Raw genomic sequence first — 23,266 nt, 5'->3', positions numbered from 1 at the left:
TCTAAACTAGAATCGTCGCCGTCGCGGCTGGTTAGAACAAAAATGCAGATTAACATGGAAAAGATACCATTTATCGTGTGTCACGGCGTCGTGTTGCATCTGGTTAGAATGACACAGTTGAAGCTCTAGAAAGTGCATCCATCCATCATAAACGTACTCCACATGGCTCCGGGGGGTTAACAAAGGCCTTCTGATGTGATTGTGTAAAAAAATATCCATATTTAACAAGTTATAAAATAAAATATCTAGCTTCCAGACCGCCTTGCGTATTCAACTTAGGAAGAAAGTAACGCCTCTCGCAGTTCAAAACACTTACGCTACGCCCTGTGCCTTCCCTATTCAACTTACGAAACAAGCGTAACTGACGTTGCGTTATTCCTAAGTTGAATATGGAAGGCGGTCTGGCGGACGCTAGATATTTTACTTTATAACTTGTTAAATATAGATATTTTTCTTACACAAACTCATCGCTTTGCTTCAGAAGGCCTTTATTAACCCCCCGGAGCCGTGTGGAGTATGTTTGTTTAAGTATGTTTCATACTTATTGGTCTCGTTCACTGCCATGATAAAGCTCGGATGTGTCAGGATATTTATTCATATAACTTAATAATTGTGTTCATCAGAAAGAAGAAAGTCATAGACACCTAGGATGGCTTGAGGGTGAGTAAAGCTTGAGGTAATTTTCATTTGAAAGTGTACTAATCCTTTAAAGGGTTAGTTCACCCAAAAATAAAAATAATGTCATTAATTACTCACCCTCATGTTGTTCCACACCTGTAAGACCTTCATTCATCTTCTGAACACAAATTAATTTTTTTTAATGAAATCTGAGAGCTTTCTGTCCCTCTGTCCTTCTGTCTACACAACGACCATTTTCAAGCACCGGAAAGGTAGTAAAGACATCATTAAAGTAATCCATGTGACTCCAGTGGCTTAACATCAATTTTATGAAGCAACACGAATTCTTTGTTTGTGCAAAAAAAAAAAAAAAAAAAACATAATTTACCACTTTATTCACAAAATACGAATCTCCAGTGTACATTCACGAGAGCACCATGACACATGCGTGTTGTATTGATGTGAGAGCAGATGTTACTTGAACACACATTGGAGGTTAATATTTTGTCAGTAAAGTGGTAAATTGTTTTTTTGCACAAACAAAGCACTCGTGTCACTTCATAAAATTGAGGTTAAACCACTGGAGTCACACGGATTACTTTAATGACTTTGCTGGGGCTTGAAAGTGGTAGTTGTGTAGACTGTCAATAGAGGGACAGAAAGCTCTCAGATTTTATCAAAAAGATCTTCATCTGTGCTCCCAAGAAGAACGAAGGTCTTACAGGTTTGGAACGACATGAGGATGAGTAATTAATGACAGAATTTTCATTTTTAAGTGAACTAACCCTTACTAAGGATTAGGCCTTAGTTCAATTAGGACATTTAAGTAGCTTTTATAAACATGCCCTAGAGAAAAAAACTACTGGTGTGCATCTTGAGACAAAACAATGGCACTTACATAGTTTAAGATAGGCCTATATCAGTGCAAGTTGGTTTTGGTTAAAACAGCTCAAAACATTAGCATTTTAGTCTGGGACTAGCTTAAACCTTGAATTCTTGGGGAAAACTATCATGACAAAAATGCCACATTGATACAAGATGTAATATGAGTCTCTGGTAATGTGTCTGTGAAGTTTCAGCTCAAAATCCCCCACAGATCATTTATTATAGCTTGTCAAATTTGCCCCTATTTGGGTGTGAGCAAAAACACGCCATTTTTGTGTGTGTCCCTTTAAATGCAAATGAGCTGCTGCTCCCGCCCCCTTTCCAGAAGAGGGTGGAGCTTTAACAGCTCAACAACAACAAAGCTGGAGAATCTCATGCAGCCAAAATGAGGATTGTCAGTAACGGTGTTCAGCCTTACATTGTTCAAACCGGAGTCGACACTGATGGAGAGACTCAGGAAGAAGTTACAACTTTTAGAATGAAACTGAACGTTTCTGAATGGTTAGTGGATAAATTGATGTAGTTGCTGTGGAGTTGATTCAACTCATCCACTAGCATGTGCCGTCATGTTCATCTTTTGTGTTGAATTGACCCTCGTTTGTGAAGCAGTCCGGCGTAAAATGACGGCAGGTCAACAACACTCTACTACAACAACTCTTCCTCTTCTCTAAAGCAGCCCAACATGGCCCCGCCCCCTTTGTTGAGTGCTCTCGGGGGCGGGGTTTATGTAAATTTTAGGGTTAGTGATGTCTCCAACCCAGGAAGAAGCTCGTTGTAGTCCCTACCAGCCATTTGTTGTAGTCCTTAAACAGAGAATTCTGTAAAAGAAAATATCTCCGTTTGCATTGAACTTTGAGCGTCGTAACTTTGCAGATGTTGTTTATGCTCAAACAGCAACATTACACACTAACTAAAGTTAAAAAAGTGAAATCATAATCAACCACCCCTTTAAGGCAAATATGACCTGGACATGTTCTGTGAGATTCACCCTCCTATATACACAATAAATGCTGTCAAAGAACAGTGCAGTAGATGAAGAGTAAATACTGAAAATATCTGGTGTGGTACAAACAATAAATCCAAGAGAATGTATTAAACAAAAGGAGCTTTATTCACTAAAGTTGACACCTTGGAGGTTAGTCTCAGCTGTACCGAGTCTGATTTCATGAGGAGAGAGCTGGTTAGATGACAGGGTTTTCTAGCACAAACGGTTAGCAAGGAGAGGTCATTATGGCTCTGTGTACGTGTGTATGTGATACACAAAGTAGTACAGTACCAATCCACAGTTAAAACACAAAGTATACAGTACAGCTGCTTATACATTGACGGTTAAGGCTAAGGTTTATTGAGGGTCTTGGGGGAGGTGCGAGAATGGAAAAAGATCCCTGATATCTTGCAAATAGCTGCGGAAAAATGTTGAAGCCTATCAGAGTGCAAAGCATGCTATACTGCCTTACTGTAGCACAATCTCAAAACTCCACTGCAACTCGACTGGCCGCTTCAGACGAAGCACCAGAGAGGAGCAACGTGTAATTCCAGGCCGACTGCATTTGAGCTGATGACTGGAAGACGACAAATAAATAGCAAATAAATAAATAAACGTAACATTCTACAACCAGAGAGCCACATTTAGTAATGAAACATTTTGTCAGGAAAAGTTGGCATCAAATTTTACATTCCATTCAATTTAAGAGAAAAATTCTGTCATTACTTGCGCACCATCATTTTTTGTTTTGTTTTAGGAACACAGAAGGAGATGTTTAGCAGAATGTCCGAGCTGCTCATTTCCTTACGATCAAAGTGAACGGCGACCACATGCCGTCAAATCACAATTGCGATTTTGAGCAACTTTTATGGCACTTTTTATTTGGAGCTTGAAAGTTCACGGTACCCTTCCACTTTCATTGAATGGAAAACAGCAGCATGAACATTATTAAAAATTTCTCCTTTAGTGTTTTACAGAAGAAAGTCATCAAATGGGTTTGGAAAAACATGAGGGTGAGTAAATGATTAGCAGAATTCACATTTTGGGGTAAACTATCCCTTTAAAAGCATATCCACAAGACACAAGTGTCATTTCTCTTAGTGACAGTATACACAAATATGGTGCTAAATATAATCATGGCAATATTTAGCCCTTTTCAGGGAGTCTTGAGCCATGTGGCTTGTGAAGAGCAGCACCAGTAGATGAGGGTGAGGAGATCTTCACACTTTCTTTCCCAACAGAGAGCGTTTGAGAAGCGACTTTCTTCCGAGCTCCAGTGCGGACAAGTGATGAAATATTTTTCATTCTGCTCCGTGTAAACATCTTCATCCACCTCGAAATAGGCAGCCATGAGTTGATGAGCGTGTTTTTAAAAAAAAAAATTAATTTACAATAAAAGTACTTCAGTCCAGCACCTGTGCTGGTCATACATCAAACGTACCATCTACTCTGTCAAAAGTTAGTAATATTAGTGACTACAGGAACAAGAGTATCTAAAGATTGTTAAGGATTACACTCTTGTAGACAGATAAATGCTAAATAGCCGAAAAATATTGCATTCATACGCTATGTCGTGCCCTTTGCCTGCACATTTGAAAGGGGCATAATTACATTTGGCAGAAATGGTGGCATTTCTTTTCTTCCCCCCCCCCCCACCACACACAGTCCCACCATTCAGCATTTTTGCTCCCTCTTTTTTTCTGCAAGCAAATTGGGTGAATTTTTAAGACAAGTATAAAAAGTTTCTGCCTTGATTCCTAAAGCAACTTTACAATACTTATCAAAACAAATACTTACACATCAGTCATATCATGCACATGCGGCTGAGGTGAATTAAAGTTAGCGGCTGTTTGCACAGGACGCGTTCTTGCAATAAAAACAAGTTTAGGGAACTTTTCATATGCAGTTGCTTTTTTAGACTATATGTTTGTCCATATGTAAATATGCTCAACTTCTATTCTTTTAAAACTGACATGATCAGAACACTACAAACAAAATGGTGCATGTTTACACAGAGCATCGCTAAGAATATAGGACAAATGGAAAGCAAGAACATGTCCTGTGTGAACGGCCACCTTAATAATGACATTCTAGATTAAATAAAGAATATGTCAAATGGAGATATGATTATAACCAAATAATAATAATAATAATAATAAAAAACATTTCATGTCGAATAAATAATAATAATAATAACAAAGTGTCCTAATGAGACGCGATGCTGCAACACATGAGAAAAGCATTGTTGATTTCCATGTTTACTGGTGCTTGTGCTAAACAGCCATTACTTGACGCCTCGTTTTTTTATTTTTTAACAATATGGTTTCTATTCCTGCGACGTCATGATTGGCGACTCAATGATCATGTCAGGTACTTCCCAAAACCACACGAATTTCACATGTGCAAAACCTGTTGAATTTGTGTTTTGTACAATATTAAAAGGTTTAATTTGTGACTGAATATCACGTTTTGTGTGACTTTAATAGCAATAATAAAACCGACAATGGATAATTGACCTCAGATCTTGAAAGGAAACAAGAGCGTTCAAACTTTGAACAAACGTGTATTCCAAGACAAGTCACTGTGTATGCATTTTGAATAATGTTAAAATTGTTTAATTTTTATTCAATTGATTATGTACTTAACCATTTCAGTCAGCAGTGTGCTTCCAGGTAAAGCTCCGCCCACACGCTCTTCTGATTGGCTATGATGATTTGTGATTGATCTTGGCTGTTCAATTCCACTTTTTAATGCCACTCAGTGATGGCAAAGACTTTAGATATATAAAGACAGTGCACTGGTATATATGAATAGGAGAAAGTGCAACTAGCAATATGGCGGAATAAGTCCTGCCTTCTAAATAAGAGCCAATCGGCAATTGGTAAAGTCATTGCGTCACTGCCGCTGCCGTTTAGAGCCGTTTGGCTTCCTATAGAGACGCGCGCTTAGGACTGCGCATGCACATTAGCTTGATCCAGCCTGAAAAATGCATTTTTTTTTGTCATGATTTGAGCGTTTAGAAATAAAATTTATGAGTTAGATTTCATTGGGGATTTCAAATATGAAATTCAATCGAAAGCTTGGCGAACAGCTTTGGAGAATTTGATGTTTCCCCATTCAAAGAGATTGGAGTGACTCAACTTAAAGGGACTTTGGTGATGGTCTGTGGCTCTAGTAGGGGTGGGAGAAAAAAATAAATAAAATTGATGCATCGTGATTCTCTCTCCAACGATTCTGTATTCTGAGCTTAGTATTTGTTCAGATGCATGATAACTGCTGAGTGTGCTTTAGAAACACCCGGATTCTGCTCGCTTCCAATTCCTCACACAAATACAACATTCGAACCTTCCGTAAAATAATGTTTCATAAAAAGTTCGGAAAGTTTGAAGCGGATTACAACGACATTCGCGGGCTTCATTGAACAGGATGCGCGCTTTGTTTGATGTTGCTGTGCGCGGTCTCGCCCATCGGTATTTTCCTTACAAATGCTCTACGAAGGCATCATTTATGTCGTTTAGAATGCAGTGGACTCATATATTTAAAATATGAAACTCACTTACAGAAGGCTGCTTTCAGTTTCAAATGCTGAGGCTTTGTTTGTGAAGAGTGCTCGCGCATGCGGCTGTGCGCGACTCTGTGTAAGTGGTTTAATGTACTTTCGTCTCAAAATGGTTTTATGACACAAAATTATTGTAACATTAGCCTAAAAACAGCCAGTTTTGTCTTAAGATATTAAATGGACAGGACAAACCGCATTATTTATTATATTTCAAAAGATCTGTGCTTGAATGCAACTTCTATGAACAATCAAACGACAGTAAACGTGAGAAAGAAAATGTTCAGATAATCTTAAATACTGAAAGCACTCTTTGTTTATTGCTTGTAATCTGTTTCGTTGCTCCTCTTTACTATTTGCCACTTGCTTGTATGTTTTGAAGTTATATTAGTTTAAAATTCTTAACATACAATTGATTTTTTTCAACTTGTAATTATTTTAAAAAGTAGGCCTACTTATAATTAGTCATGTAAATGTAGTCAGTAAACTAATTAATTAATAAGAAAAAAAATTCCTAGGCTCTACCATTAAAAAAAAGCATAAGGGCTAACTTGGATCACGTGTGCCTTGATAACCACATTACAGCCTTGACGTCATTGAATTTCGTTGTGAGACAGTCGCTGTTTGCGGATACCGTAGAAATGAATTAGTAGTGTCATGAACTGAATCATACCTGTCGTGCAATTGTTCGTGAATTCTCTCATAAAACAGCATTTTTTGTTGGCGTAAACTATAAAAATAGATAAACCCAAAACGAATGTTTAAGAGCAAACATACTGAAGATTAGCCGATGGGCTAATTGATCCATTAAATAAGCTATTTCCTCACAAAAGCAGTTTATTCTGTGTAGTGAAGCCTCTCCTCCATTGACACCCACCCACCCACAAAAAAAAAAAAAGCATTAGCAGGCGTTACTTTTTTTCAGCTTAGGTTGCAGGCTTGCCTTCAAGTGGCTTTGGCTAACCTTCCTCCGTCTCGTTCACTCGGATGTACGTCATTGCTTAAGTTGCACGAGTGCCCACTACTGGTGGAACCCTTGCAATGTGTTTAAATAGAACGCCCTAAGCCCTTGATCACTTGATCTGCTATGCTGCATTGTGGTCTATGGATCTACCTGACACGTACATATGAGTCGATTCACTCCCTCTGTCAAAATCGAGGAATTGAGGGTCTGTCCAAATAAGCTCCCCTCGTCCACTGGACAAAGTTGAACACACTTCAAAATGGCGGTGGGGTTTCCCCTGAGTGTTTAGGGAAGTTCGCAAGTGGAGATAAATGCAACCCTTGTCTTGTAGCCTTGCTGCGTCTCGTGTGGACAGACATCGTCCCCTATACCCTTATATAGTGCACTATTTGAGGGAACAGACATTTGTAGTGGCGTCTGAAACCATAGTTGACATCGAGTGCACTTGTCCCATGACAGCTATGCAGTACGAGGGTCAAAACAAATTAATTCCTGCGGGCGTTTGGTGCTTTTCAGTGTCCGAATTCGCTCACTCGCTTTCATATTAGTGAAGTAATATAGAAAATAGTAAATGAGGGTAAATGGGCGATTGTTGCATTGCATCACGTCTGGTTAGGACACGTTATGTTTCTTTTTTTTACAGCACAAGGATGTAGACTCACTTGACTTTTGACCTCCATTTAAAAAAAAGAAAATCAAATCAAATCACATTTGCTCAATAGGGACACAACCTTTTCCTAATCACATTCATTCATAACACTGAAATGGCAGGAAGTTGGAAGACAGACACTACACTAAGGTCTTTATGACACCCGAAAAATATCTTTTTACATTCTATCGCAAACTGTTTGAAAATGGAAAGTGTGTTGAGTTCGAGTACACAAAGAATGATGGTTTCCACATGGACTCCAATGAGATTGCGAAATGTGTGTGTCACCAGCATTCCAACTTCATCCCGATGTTTCAGCAAAACATAGCACACTAACAAACAATGATGACGAGTAACACTGAGAAAATCACAATGACAGTAATAATAGAACTAACAGTAGTACAAGTCTAACTTCCTGGGTTGTGGTACCCCGAGGTTTGTCCGGTTTTACAGTTTTCCTGGAGTATTCCAGGTTAAGCTGTTCCGACGGCGGGTCTGGGAGAACGGCACATGACAGCGAATTCAGCACATAGCGGCCAACATTTCCAACCAGCGCCTCTCACCTCCGCCTTCTGCTTCCCTTCCAAGGGTCTGTTGTTTAGTTGTCCCCTCCCCTCAACATTCACTTATTTTTACTCCTCTTGTTACAAGTAAAAACGTGTTTCTCTGTCCCTTTGATTCTGTAGTGTTTCAGTCGCAGGCACTCTCACATGGCGTACTTTTGCGTCCATTCTCTCGCTAGTCTGTTGTACCTGCGAGAAGAGAAAGGACACGCTCTTATGATGTCATTCCAGCAACAGCTCTGTTTTCTTGATCAGTGGGCTCAGTGAAAGTGAACTTTCAGTTTATTTGCTTGTCTTTGTCTTTATTGTCCTCATGGGGAGATTTTGTTTCAGGGTGTTTCAATACACATGGGTGTTCACACATAAACAATCACATCCATCACCTAATACAGGGGTGTCAAACTCATTTTAGGATGAGGGCCAGATTGGAAAAAAAATAACCATGTGTGGGCCGAATTTAAAAAAAAAAAAAAAAAAAAGAAACTTAGATAGCTGATAGTTGTATTAATATTAACCATATAAACAAATTAATTTGCAAGAAAACGAGTACACTGCTCCTAAAACTGCTAGATTTTTAAAATAATGCTTTTTTTTTATATTAGTGATTAGATTTAAAGCAAATTTATTTGTTGTTTATTTGTCAAAAAATGTGTAGCTCTTTGATATTAGAGGCAAACACTGCATTTTTATCACAATCCCAACATGTTATGCACATGAGCATGATCAGTTGTTTTTAATTTAAATTACTGTACAATTTCAAGATTAACAGCAAAAACAGCATGGTCTGACTTTAGCTTTGTGAAATTATGCTACATAAGACACCTGCACAAAACAAAAGCAGCAAACGGACTGAATGAAAATGCAAATTCACTCTCTGACAATAGGTGGCGCTTATGGAACAGCAGCGATATAGCATTTCCAGGCTACTACTTGATATGGAGATAAGAGCAAAAGCCATCAAATCTTTTCTGAAGACAGTTCCCTTCAGAGATACATTCATACCAACTCCGATTCAATATTTACATCATTCTCCCTATATTTCGCAAACAGTGAGCTTGTGCATGGTACAGTATTTTCTCTGCTGGCGTGTCTGTTCTCCTCTTTGTGTCCGTATTCAACGTGTGCCTGTGTTAACGTCCTTTTCACAGACCGTAAATATTTCCACACAAATTACATTTTGGGAAATTATTACAAAGCACTTTGTTTGCAAGCCCGGAATAAAGACTGACCAAAATAAAAAAAACAAAAAAAAAAACAATTTATGATCAGTGAACTAGTGCATCTCTATTTTTTTTTTTTTTTATTATAGTTCAAATCATCCCACGACGGACTGGACACCTTTGTGGACCGTATTTGGCCCGTGGGCCTTATGTTTGACACCCCTGACCTAATACAATCCACTCATATTTATCATCACTGAGACACTCAGTTTTACTGTATACGTCATTAACCATTGCACTCGCGTCTTTTGCAGCTTCTCGCACATGACACAGCTTTCTAAAAACACTCAAATTAAATTAAGTTTAATTTTTAAAAAATGCGTCTCTAGACTTTGCGCTTTTTTCCGTTCTACTGACCAGCGTCTTCGCGCTTTTAACAGCAATGCATTCAGTGTGAACCAGCCTTTAAACAAAATAACATGTAATTTACTAGAGGTTCTGACAAAATATTAGGTTTGAGTGAATGATTCAATGACTCTCCTAAATATTAAAACTTGTTTCATTACTGGATGAATCAGCAAATCTCTTGTAGGAATGATTCAATGATACTTTTTTTTTTAACTGTCACTTGTCGGCACCTACTGATGTAATGATACAATGGTTATCAATTTACATTCAAAAGATGATTCACTCCATTTTGATCGCTGCCACAGATATCAGTGTTTATATATGAACTCTAAATTTTTATCCCAGTACCTCTGTGATAATTTGAATGCTTGTACCACAGAAATAATGATACTGTGTGGTTGAAAAGACTGTTTGTGAAGCTGTTTCATACATATTCATGACAGCTGCTCTCTCTGGCTCAGCGGCAGCGCCAACACAGATCTGATACCCCTTTTCCACCAAGGCAGTTTGAGTGCTGGTTCAGAGCCAGAGTCTAGTTTCAAATCAGTTCTTTGTCTTTCGACACCCACAGCACCAACCAGGAAATGAGGTTCGTAAGTGGCACCAAAACATTGCTGGTCTAGAAGTAAGAACCGTTTGCATCAGGGGCTGGGGGCGGGGTTACCGTGACCAACAAGACGAACAGAAACTTGTGACTGCCATTTTTGAAATAGTGAGGTAATAGTAGCTCGATTGTAATCTCCAACTAAACAAATTACAGCGAGCTGCACAAAAGCATTGGATTCGTCATTTAAATGCTGATATAGGTTCGCAAAGCCATGAGCATCAATAGTAACGCGACGTCCACCATTGTTGATGGAAGGCTTGTTCGAGATGCATCGAAGCTGCGCGGACCAATCGGCGTGTGACATCGGAGTGCCGCAGGAACGTTTGTATAGCATACGACCAGTGTTCGGTAAGTTACTTCAAAAAAGTAATTAATTACTAATTACTAATTACATCATCAATGTTGTATTTAAAATACTTTTCTAATTACTCTGTCTGAAAAGTAATTACTCAATAAGCAACTTACTAATTACTTCTTAAAATCCATATAAACACTGACCTGATAGACCATAAAAAGGAAACTCTTAATAATTTAGTCAAACATGGAGTAGTTTAGCCTTTTATAACTTTTTAAAACATTTTAACTTTATTAAAACATATACTATAATACTTTCATTTACTTTATAATACTACAAATGTCACTATACCAAAAATCTAGTAGTCGGTACCGATACCACCAAAAGTGCACAATACTCGATACCATGGTAAAAATATATAAAAATACAAATAAAACAATGCTATATATTTTTTTCCCAGGTACAGTACAGTCCAAAAGTTTGGAACCACTAAGATTTTTAATGTTTTTAAAAGAAGTTTCGTCTGCTCACCAAGGCTACATTTATTTAATTAAAAATACAGTAAAAAACAGTAATATTGTGAAATATTATTACAATTTAAAATAACTGTGTACTATTTGAATATATTTGACAAAGTAATTTATTCCTGTGATGCAAAGCTGAATTTTCAGCATCATTACTCCAGTCTTCAGTGTCACATGATCCTTCAGAAATCATTCTAATATGCTGATCTGCTGCTCAAGAAACATTTAATGTGTACAATTGTACAAAATATTTGTGTACAATATTTTTTTTCAGGATTATTTGATGAATAGAAAGTTCAAAAGAACAGTGTTTATCTGAAATCTAATCTTTTGTAACATTATAAATGTCTTTACTGCCACTTTTGATTGATTTAATGCATCCTTGCTGAATAAAAGTATTCATTTCTTTAATTTCTTTTCAAAAACATAAAAATAAAAATTCTTACTGACCCCAAACTTTTGAACGGTAGTGTATAATGCTACAGAAGCTTTGTATTTCAGATAAATGCTGTTCTTTTGAACTTTCTATTCATCAAGGAATCATGAAAAAAAAAGTACACAACTGTTTTCAACATTGAAAATAATCATAAATGTTTATTGAGCAGCAAATCAGCATATTAGAATGACTTCTGAAGGATCATGTGACACTGAAGACTGGAGTAACAATGCTGAAAATTCAGCTTTGCCATCACAGGAATAAATTACTTTGTCAAATATATTTAAATAGTACACAGTTATTTTAAATTGTAATAATATTTCACAATATTACTGTTTTTTACTGTATTTTTAATTAAATAAATGTAGCCTTGGTGAGCAGACGAAACTTCTTTTAAAAACATTAAAAATCTTAGTGGTTCCAAACTTTTGGACTGTACTGTTGGTCTAATAGTAGTAAGTAAAAATACCACAGAAACTGAATAATCAAATATAAAATAAATCTGCATAGTCATAATTGTATAAATTGTATAAATTAAATATAGATTAATCCTTATTAAAGCTTTTCTTTTGTTGTTTGATTATCATTTATAACACAGACAGCCAATAGAAGATAGTAGCATGTTTTAAAGGCTGCTGTCACTAAGACCTAATGGACGGAGACGATATGCTGTTACACATGCTGTTCACATTCACATAACCAATGCGAATATACGCCAAGACAGGCATTTTGACATAACTGTGTGTGTATTTGAACGTTTATGCGTAATAAACAAACAAAACGTTTATAAGTAACTGCAATTAAATTACCTAAAAATGAACAGTAATCCCTGACTTTACTTTTTCAGTGGATAAGTAATTTAATTACAGTAACTAAGTAACGCCAAAGACTATAGAATAACACAAGACGTGTCACTCGTATTGTTTTGAATGGGAGAAAGTGTAACGCGCAATATGGCGGAATAAGTCCCGCCTTCTAAATAAGAGCCAATCGCCGACTGGTAAAGTCATCGCGTCACTTCAGCGGCCGTTAGAATCACCGGTTTCTATAGAAACAGTCAGACGCGCGCCTCCGAAGAGACGCGCATTTAGGTCTGCGCATGAGCTTGATCCAGCCTGAAAAATTTTTTTTTTTGTCATGATTCGAGCGTTTAGAAACTAAATTTATGAGCTGGTTGTTGTTAGATTTCATTGTTGATTTCAAATATGAAATTTAATCGTAAGGTTGGCAAACAGTTTTGGAGAATTTGATGTTTCCCCATTCAAAGAGATTGCATGATGCCCAGGATGCCCGAGAGGCGTTTCAAAGATGGCCGCCGAGTGAAATGACTTGTCTTAAAGGGACTTTGCTAACGCGTTACACCCAACACTGCATACAACCCCTTGTGATTTTGGATTGCTCTCGCGGTGCTTTGATGTCATGCAAGAAGCCGATGCATCTTGAACAAGCTTAGTGCTGCTGCGCTAGCGTTGCTGGGTAAGATTAGACGTATACAGTGACGTAAGACCTGGCTCTATGTTGGCTCTCTAGCCTGTGAAAAGGTAAACCAGTTCTTAGATGGTTCTCCGAACTGGCAATAGCACTAGCTCTGAACTAGCACCTGGTTCATGCTGGTGGAAAAGGGGTATGAATGTTCTGGTGTGATTTTGTAAAAGGTTTAATAGACACAGTAGAATCGTTGTCATTTATGAATAAGATCACGTGGGTGTTTGTATCAAGATCACAATCTTTTAACGAGTAACCGTGCAGCTCTACGAACAATGCTTTTGGGAAACGCACCCCTGATCTGGTCTGAGACGTTTTCATCCCTAAACAATGCTGAAGCTGTTATTAGTCGCTTTACACGTCAGTCAGTCCTACCTAAGTGGGCGGTCCTTGGCCAATCATAGTGGCTATAGAGCCATAACTCAAAGGTCTGACTATGCGAGACTAACGTGCCCTAAACACGCCAAGAATAGGAAGAGCTTATTGTTAATGTAACAAGGAGAGGAGTTTAGGTGTTTACTGTTCACAAGCAATTTCACAACTATCCTGCCAGATTAAGATAGTTTAACTCTCAAGTGTGCAAGTATTGGCCTTTCTACAACAGTGCTGAATGTGGCTCATCCAATCGGATTTTAGAGTTGGAATGATCTGCAGTATTACATTAGTTTTACTGTTCTGAGTCTTTTGTTCTTAACCCAATTGTTACATAATGCTGTACTGATGCCAGACGTATCATGTGTTATAATCTTGACGTCCATCAAGTTTAAAGATAAAAACTACTTTTCATTTGTATAGAATTCACTGGATTTACAAAAAAAAAAATAAAAAAAAAATAAACATGAATCATTTTAATGAAAAAAGTGTCATTAAAGTGTGCACGTAAGGGTTACTCACTTTTCTCTGTCTGCTTTATATGTATGTGCGATCTCAGGTACCAGCGGGTCATCTGGGTTCGGGTCACATAACAGGGAGCAGATGGACAACAAGACTAAAATAAAGGAAGTGAACACGTTAAAAACACGATATAATGCCAAAACATCCTGATCATCTCTACTGCTGGAAAGCTGTGTGTTCATAGCAAGAGGAGCTTCTCCTGTGTTTGTTTGTCAAAAAACACAGACAGCTTCCCGTGGAGTCATCCAAACTAGGTCACTTCTTAATCACTGCAGTCTGACAGCATCACCCACACTGGGTTCTGCTATTAGACAGAAATGCCAAGGCTTCGCAGTACACAAAACAAACAGTGAACAAACAGCCAATCAGGCCCTGTTCACACCTGGTATTAAAGGTGCCCTAGAACCAGTTTTTACAAGATGTAATATCTAATAATATAATCTAATAATATCCCCTGAATGTGTCTGTGAAGTTTCAGCTCAAAATACACCATAGATTTTTTTTAAATTAATTTTTTTTAACTGCCTATTTTGGGGCATCATTAACTATGCACCGATTAAGCGTGTGCGGCCCCTTTAAATCCTCTCGCTCCCTGCCCCTCGAGCTCTCGACTATTATACAGTGCATTTACAAAGTTCACACAGCTAATATAACCCTCAAATGGATCTTTACTAAATGTTCATCATGCATACTGCATGCATGCGTCGGATCAGGTGAGTATATTATTTATTTGGATGTTTACATTTGATTCTGAATGAGTTTGATAGTGCTCCATGGCTAAAGCTAACATTACACACTGTTGGAGAGATTTATAAAGAATGAAGTTGTGTTTATGAATTATACAGACTGCAAGTGTTTAAAAATGAAAATAGCGACGGCTCTCTTGTCTCCGTGAATACAGTAATAAACGATGGTAACTTTAACCACATTTAACAGTACATTAGCAACATGCTAACGAAACATTTAGAAAGACAATTTACAAATATCACTAAAAATATCATGTTATCATGTAGGGCTGGGTATCGATTCAGATGTTCCAGATCGATTCGATTTCGATTCTCGATTCGATTTTCGATTCAATTTTATGTGAAAGTGGCATCAACGTCGACAAAGCACCTGAAACCGCCATTTAAGCACTGAATGAATGAATGACAGGTTCGCCTCTCGCTCCTTGGTGACATCGCGCAAGGCAAATAAGAGGGTGACATCTAGTGGAGAAGACTCGTAATTAGATTAATGTTAATCTTACGTTCAATGTTTGCGGAAATAAATATGGAAAAAAAATCGTTTCGTGGCCTTTGAGAATCGATTTTGCATCGACCACATTTTAAAAAACGATTAATCGAAAAATCGATTTTTTTACCCAGCCCTATTATCATGGATCATGTCAGTTATTGTTGCTCCATCTGCCATTTTTGGCTATTGTTCTTGCTTGCTTACCTAGTCTGATGATTCAGCTGTGCACAGATCCAGACGTTAATACTGGCTGCCCTTGTCTAATGCCTTGAACATGAGCTGGCATATTCAGATATTGGGGGCGTACATATTAATGATCCCGACTGTTACGTAACAGTCGGTGTTATGTTGAGATTCGCCTGTTCTTCAGAGGTCTTTTAAACAAATGAGATTTATATAAGAAGGAGGAAACAATGGAGTTTGAGACTCGCTGTATGTCATTTCCATGTACTGAACTCGTTATTCAACTATGCCGAGGTAAATTCAATTTTTCATTCAATGGTACCTTTAAGATACGTTTTTATCAATTCGATCACAAGTAAACTACGCTAAATGCTGGTGTAAATAGGATCTAAAACATTTTGAGCTTGTCCACTTTCGACCACTTCACAAAGTAGTCGAAAATGCATTTGACTAGGGGCCGGTTGCATAAACTACTTAGACTAGTCTTAAAAGTTAGTCATCTAATTTTTTTCTTCAAGACTGGTCCTAACTTTTTAAAGTGTTACATAAAAAGGTAGACTGGTCTAATTTTAATCAGAAATGTAAGAATACCTCTTGACTGATTTCTAGTTGGTCAAATTAGTACTTAAGATACGGTCTTAAAGGGAAAATGAAAATTTTATGTTTATCTGCTTACCCCAGGGCGTGTGCGAGAGATCACTTCCGACATTAGAGCGCGTTTTTAAACCTCACACACCGGATGCTCAAGGTAGTTGGATATAGTGGTGTATCAGAGATAAAAAATTATATAAATACTGGTCAGTTTATCGCACAAACCAATAGTTTCATGTCTTAGGACATCAATTTGTCGTCACGAGCCGCAGGGTTTAATTTGGATTTGTCTGTGCATGTTTTTTTTTACTCTTATAGATGGTGTTCCCATTGACATGCATTATATGACTGGCAAACCGCAATGGTTGGAGTTAAAAATCATAATTTGTGTTCTACTGAAGAAACAAAGTCACCTACATCTTGGATGCCCTGGGGGTAAGCAGATAAACATCACATTTTCATTTTTGGGTGAACTATCCCTTTAAGTTTATGCAACTGGCCACTGCAGACTGCGTTAGTAGTGTAGACGCTCATGTGGTCAAATGTGTTCAAACAGCCACAAAAGACGTCTACTCTCCTCTTACTGACCTGATGTGTGAACATTATGGGAAGCGCTCTAACCAGACAGATTTAAACTTTGTCGGCTGAAGACCCAAGTTTGGTTTGAAGATAAAAAAGAAAAAAAATGTACCAAGCACAATGTTCTCTCACCATTCCTGATTTCTAACACACTCACAGCGTTCAGCCGGTCTTGCTGCTGTCTAAAACTAAAGCTGTTGCTCTCCGTATGTTTTTCCGTCGTCTCCGGTCGTGTTCATATGTAGATTGCACAAGCTTATTTTGTCCATTAGATTGAAAGATCTGAAAAAACCCTTACATTTTCTCACCCATAGACCCTCCCCTCGAAGAAATTAGTACATAAGTGGTTGAAAGTGGACAAAAGAGACAAATTAAAACACCAGGTGTAAACAGGAACATGTCTCCCTAATTTTCATTTTTGGGTGAACTATCCCTTTAAGTAATGTTTAAAGTACAGTAAAGATTTAACATTTTATTGGAAAATTTGTCACATTATTATCACTAATACATCTTGATGTAGTAATGTGTTCATACAGCAAAACAGTATTGCAGATGAAGTCTTAAACAATATGCATTCTACCATACAATACATAATTTATAACATGTAATTTTAGCTGTATCATAATATCACACATCAAGAGTGCTGTTGTTCCCAGTAGCAGCACAACTGACATCAGAACGACAGCGTCCTTATGCGATATTGCTTGATCATGTCACAATTTATTATATATAGTTATTATTATATGGGGCTCCAATATGTAAATGTATGAATGCTTTTAACTATTAAAATGGCAATAGATTTACAGTTAGTGTCAGTGGTCACCATGGCTGTTGTTACTTTGTTTTAAATTTATTTTCAAATTCAGAGTGATTGTTTCAAGCTTTGAGATGCTGCCTGAAACTTACCTTTGGATACAGTAAGTGCAGGTGACCATTGAGATCGCAGGATGTCCAGACAAATACTGCCATTACTGTTAATATTGGGGTGGTAGATTTTTGTTGTGAATGCGACCTGTCAGTCAATGCAGAGAGTATTGATCACAGCATTACAAACCACTACATTCATTCGAATATGACTAATGGTCTACAAACACAATGAATACCATAATGCAACTGACCTTTGGTGGTTTAAATGGGTAGTCTGTTGGGAAATGAATCGTAAGGAAGAAAACCCCTCCTTGATATGGACTGTCATTCTAAAAACCAAGGACACAGTTTAATTTATATATGTACTGCATTTTACATGTTCATATACAAATGATGAGGACAAATTCATTCAAACACTTTGTAACATTCTGTTAGACTTTAAAGGAGGCATATCACAATAGGATTTTGCTTTTTTTTCTAAATCAAAAAGGTTTATGTACCATGTAGACAAGGTTAGCCAATCAGAACAGAGGCTTTAGAAGTGTTAAAGGAACAGTAACAATGGTATTAGTGTAACAATAGCCTGTTTAGTTCTCTAAATTACTGTTTCTGGTGCAAGCAACTTTTCATTTACATTTTTTTAAGTGAACTTCTGGTAGAAAATAAAATGCTACAAAAGTGTTGAATAGGTCTCTTTTAAATAATTAAATAACTTTTTTGTTGTTAATTTCAGGGTTCCCACAGATTTGACCAATGAATTTCCTATGACATTTTACAGGGTATCTGCAGCAACCTTTTTTAAGATCTGCACAAATAAAATGAATACAGTACATCCATATACATACAATCTCAAAATAAAGCATGCATCTCTGATTCTTTTACTTAATTAAACAGGCTGGGGCACACATTCAACTGCAAAACAGGGTATCAGAATTTTTGCGATCAAAATGACTGATTTTGGGGTGGTAATTTCCAGAAATTTGCGAAAAATGTGCAATTTTTTAAATAATTTGGATACTACATTTACCATATTATGTATTATGTTAGATGCCCAATAGTCATACATGAAACAAAGGACAAACAAATTCTGATACGTTTGAACTTTTAAGACAACCTATGTACATTTTTTTTCAGACTTGGAAAGGGGGATATTGAGTGTGTGCACAGCCTTACCAAGACTTCACAAATCTGAAATAATAACAATGATAATCATTTCCAAAATTGCTAGGCGATCAGATAGCTAGATGGGCTAGTCTAGTGGTTTAATTTCTAGCTTGTGGGCAATGCGACCAAAATCTTACAAGCAAACCACAGCAAAGCACAGCAAAGCATCTACATACAACGCGGGTCCCCTTACATGGAAGTCGCCATTTTGTACTGCCATGTTTCTACAGTAACCCTAAATGGACAAACTGCACTACAGAGCACGTTTCGTCACTATGTTGTTCTTCATCTTCGTTAGTATTTTTAAGTCCCCGGTGTACTTCAAACGAAATCGAAGAACAAACTGATGTGATGTAATTTCGAACAAAATCAGGCCAAAACGAAGTTCGTTTTGTATTCTTTTTGGAAGTTCGAAATGGCTTGCCAAAGCTGCAAAACGCCTTCATGCGACCATTGGTCAGTGATGATAACATAACAGGAGGTGTGCGCCGAGGCTCCGCCTTCACTCACGTGGAATGCGTCTCTGGCTCATTTTGTGTGTTTGAATTCATTGTGGTAAGATCTCCACGGGTGAAAACATGAACACATTGGATACTGGATATAGCTGCTTTATAGTACAAAATGAAGTTGTGCTTGTAAAAATATGAGGCACTAACACTGTTTTTCATGTTTGATACTGTAAAGCTGCTTGATTTTAAGAAATCTATTGAATAAAGTGCTATATGAAGACGTGACGTGACTGGAGTGCTAATTTGCAGAGCTCGTGCAAACATACTAATGTTATTATGATCGGACGCTTTTCTTATGCTTTCTATAATAAATGCTTGCTGTTTTCTCATTTTTGTTGAGTTTATTTTGTTACTGAGAAGAAAGTGCACAGAACATATTTACATATTCATCTAACCGTCGCTCTCAGCGCTGTGGGCGGCATCAGATAGTATATCGCTGGTCACGCATTTCGAACTTCGTTTTACCCCTTAACAATGAACGAAAAAGAACTTCGTTTGAAGTATACCGGGGCCTTTAGAGGCAGCTTGCATCGTCACTACGTTGAGTGCGCAGGAAGAAGTAGTAGTAGTCTGTTTTAGCAGAAACCGATCTTTAGAAGTAAGAAGAAACTTCAATGCTTGACTCTTCAGTCTCAGGAGGCGACATCGTTGTCCTGTGGCAGCCACCGTAGCTTCTCTATGTGCTTCAAAAAGTGAGGGGTGAACGGTGGACTGAGCCATTTGTTGCAGTTCGCAACCTCACCACTAGATGCTGCTCAAATTTACACACTGCACACTTTAAGTACTTTAAGATTTTTACTTTAAGACCCAGTAATGCGCAGATTCAATACTGACACATGTCCCAAACTGTTTTTTAACCCACATTGTTTGTTCACTTAAAACATAACCGTCAAGACAGACATTTGTACATAATTATGTGTGTATTTGACCGTTCAAGTGCAATGAGCCTATAAAGAGAACACAGTTCAGTACTCGCGCACTGACAGGCGGCAAAACAATGCGCACAGAAATCCACAGCCAGATTTCTGGAGGGACAAATAAACTACTCAAGAAATATTTTACTCAAACTGTTTAAAGAAAGGCAATAAACACATTATTGTGCCGATACTAGTCAAATCTAGACTTAATATGTTATAATGACAACCAAAATACCAATAATTACCATAAAAAAAATTATGCAGAACTTTTAATTATAAGCAAGGCCGAAATATGTGGGACTTTTATTTTGAAATGTATATGCTTTATTACTACAGCTGCATTTTCAAAAAGATGAGGGAGATAAAATACGCACTCTTACAATCATCTACAACATATTAAAATATAAAAACCGTGAAGTAAACATTGTCATAACTCAACAGAATCAAAGCAATCATTTGACATAAATGCGCGGAATAGGTTGTTTGCAATCATGTGGTTCTGGTGACTCGCGAAATTCAGGATGAGGGCAGAAAGTAAAGAAACAGAATGGAAGACAGAGGAAAGTCCTTGTTGTAGCGGTTTAGACACTGCAAAAGATAGATATAAACAAAAATCACCACAAATGTTGGGACATGATCCTTGTTATGAAGAGGAGTGATTTTTCTACTGAACTGAAATACTTGACTGCCATAGAGGAGGTAGATATAGAGAATGTGAAGCTGGCGTCACACAGTGTTCAGTTCTAGTCTGTTTGATTATATCGCAATGCATATCATCGTTCAGGGAAAAAACTGGATGGTACAATTTTCGCCTTTTCTACGTGTAAAAACACTAAGGGAAGCAGGTTGAGGAGGTGACAGGAAGACGCCATATAGCAAATCTAATAATGTCACTGATTGAACCCACTGACTATCACTCAACATAATCACATTGCTGAGTGTTTTTGAAAGTTTTGTATTTTGTTTGGTTACATTTGTGAGTATGACTCTCACTCGGCTTGTGAATGAGTATAACTTGCACATAGCCACTTCAAAACTGTTCACAAGCGTCTATGGGTTTGATTTTGGTTGTCATTTCTTGAAATAAATACAAAAAAAATACAGTGTGTCGGTGTCTGTCTGCTGTGACCCTCCGATTCACCTTCGTGGCCATACGGGAAAGTGAATATTTACAAAGACAACATTAAAACCAGTGTTGTCAATTTAGCAATTTTGTCACTAGTAGGGGTGTGACGAGATGGGTATCTCACGAGACGAGACCCGAGATTGAGTTCACGAGATGAGATTTTTACACACTATTTTTAAGAAATCCTCAATGGTGAAATACATGACTAGAAAAATATTCTGCAGGTGTATTTGAAATGTTTTAACTAATCATCTTGTAACGAATGTCATTTCAGTTCAACTTTCTGAGTATGAATTATCATCTGCAGTAAAAGACAACAATACTCAAGCACTGTAAAAGGTTTTGCCACTAACTCAACTGACTGACTTCTCTTCTGTATGATTTCAGTCTCTTCAGATCTTACTGTACATGATTTATGAGCTTCTACAACTTTTGACCTCCTAACTGAACTCCTTTCCACAAACTGATCATAGAAATAAAAACAGTATAAATAAAAATGGTAACACTTTACAATAAGGTCTCATTTATTAACATTAACATATTAACCAACATCAACTAACAATGAGCAATATATATGCTACAGTATTTATTAATCTTTGTTTATGTTAGTTAATAAAAATAGTCATTCATTGTTAGTTCATGATAGTTCACAGTGCATTAACTAATGTTAACAAATGAAACCTTATTGTTTGTGCTTAATAAGATTAAGAGAAAACTCTTATTCATTTTTCATGGTAACACTTTACAGTAAGTGCAACCATAATCGCACTCTCTCAATATTCAAAGTGCAAATAAGACCAAATTTTTCTTTGATACAGAGCTAGAGATGGTTACAACTACACTGCCCAGCCTAAAATAGCTTTCATACTGAGAGATATTTGCATTCATCAGGGAGCCGCTTTCAAAATGCGGGGTATTGAAATCGCGTTTGAATGAGCGCCCGCGTTTACTTTCACTTTCGCGATCGCCCGTACTCTGTAAATATGGAGCGGCGGCGACCGTTATCCAACTGAATTAAATGTTTTTTATTTAAATACAAAGCAAAACGACAATGGAGGCGTAATGTAAACGTAGCGGTGGCATATTCTTTCCTAATCATCCTAACACTCTGTCATGGCAACATCACGAGACTACTTTTCGCCTCGACGAGAAATCTCGTCACATTTTAGTCTCACAAGATCTCGTCACACCCCTAGTCACTAGATTGAGTGATTTCCCCGCCCCTTTTGAGACTTTTTTCAAACGTTTAGGGAAAAATCTAGCAACTTCTTGGACTAACCTTATCAAGATTCTTATTTTACCCACTGATCTATATTCATATTTATATAGATCAATAAATTTGCCATTATGATGTCGTCTAGAGAAATTTAGCTACCAGTTTTAGCAACTTTCAATTGAAAGCAATTGGCAACACTGCTTCCAACAAAGAAATGGATCGACTTCTGTCAGCTTGTTGAGCACTTTTTTATTTAGACATTTTCTACCATACGATGGCTGAAGCAGCAGCGCGTGACACTGTTCTCATGGTAACCAGATCAACATTGTGAACGGAATACTACAAAACTGAAGTGAAAACACCAAATGATCATGCAATAGGATAAAATAGCTTCTCTTCCCTGCAAACGATACCATGAAGAATGTGAATATTTAACCAAGTCAAAAACAAAACACACAATTAAAGATATTTATGACTTTTTATGGCCTTAAATTTGATCAAACTGAATTTAAGACTTTTGAAGGAGAAGTGGGGACCCTGAATTTTAAGACTTTAGAAAAGAAAATCTTAAATCTATTGATTTTTTTGCAGGTCTGGAACTCACAATTCCCTGATATTTCATGACTGTGGGAACCCTGTTATTTGAAAAGAATAAGGCAGAAAAAAACAGCAACTTACCGGCCCCATTATTGTTGCCTGCCAGTGAAACACTGGAAAACATGAATCATTAAATCAACTGAAGCAGAGTGAAAACTGATCCAATGTATGCTTAGAATGCCAGTTATTACTGCACGATCTATTAAAGATGGCACATGTGAATATCATCTGATAAATTCAAATAGTAACACA

At 37.3% G+C, this 23,266-nt stretch overlaps 1 protein-coding gene across 1 annotated transcript in view; it reads right to left on the bottom strand.

The window, feature by feature from the left end:
* Positions 1-2,595: 2,595 nt before the first annotated feature.
* ube2d4 (ubiquitin-conjugating enzyme E2D 4 (putative)) overlaps positions 2,596-23,266 on the bottom strand; it is a 33,675-nt gene continuing 13,004 nt past the window's right edge. Inside the window, exons 3-7 of the mRNA XM_048211008.1 lie at positions 23,096-23,127; positions 17,737-17,814; positions 17,525-17,630; positions 14,030-14,123; positions 2,596-8,409 (exon numbers count right to left, since the gene is read on the bottom strand). Coding sequence (XP_048066965.1) covers positions 8,364-8,409; positions 14,030-14,123; positions 17,525-17,630; positions 17,737-17,814; positions 23,096-23,127 — 356 coding nt within the window. The 3' untranslated portion in view covers positions 2,596-8,363. The remainder of the gene's footprint in view (positions 8,410-14,029; positions 14,124-17,524; positions 17,631-17,736; positions 17,815-23,095; positions 23,128-23,266) is intronic.

Source organism: Megalobrama amblycephala, linkage group LG12 (assembly GCF_018812025.1).
Source record: "Megalobrama amblycephala isolate DHTTF-2021 linkage group LG12, ASM1881202v1, whole genome shotgun sequence".
NCBI lineage: Eukaryota > Metazoa > Chordata > Actinopteri > Cypriniformes > Xenocyprididae > Megalobrama > Megalobrama amblycephala.
Note: the sequence above shows the minus strand (reverse complement) of the source record. Positions and strands in the feature narration are given on the sequence as shown.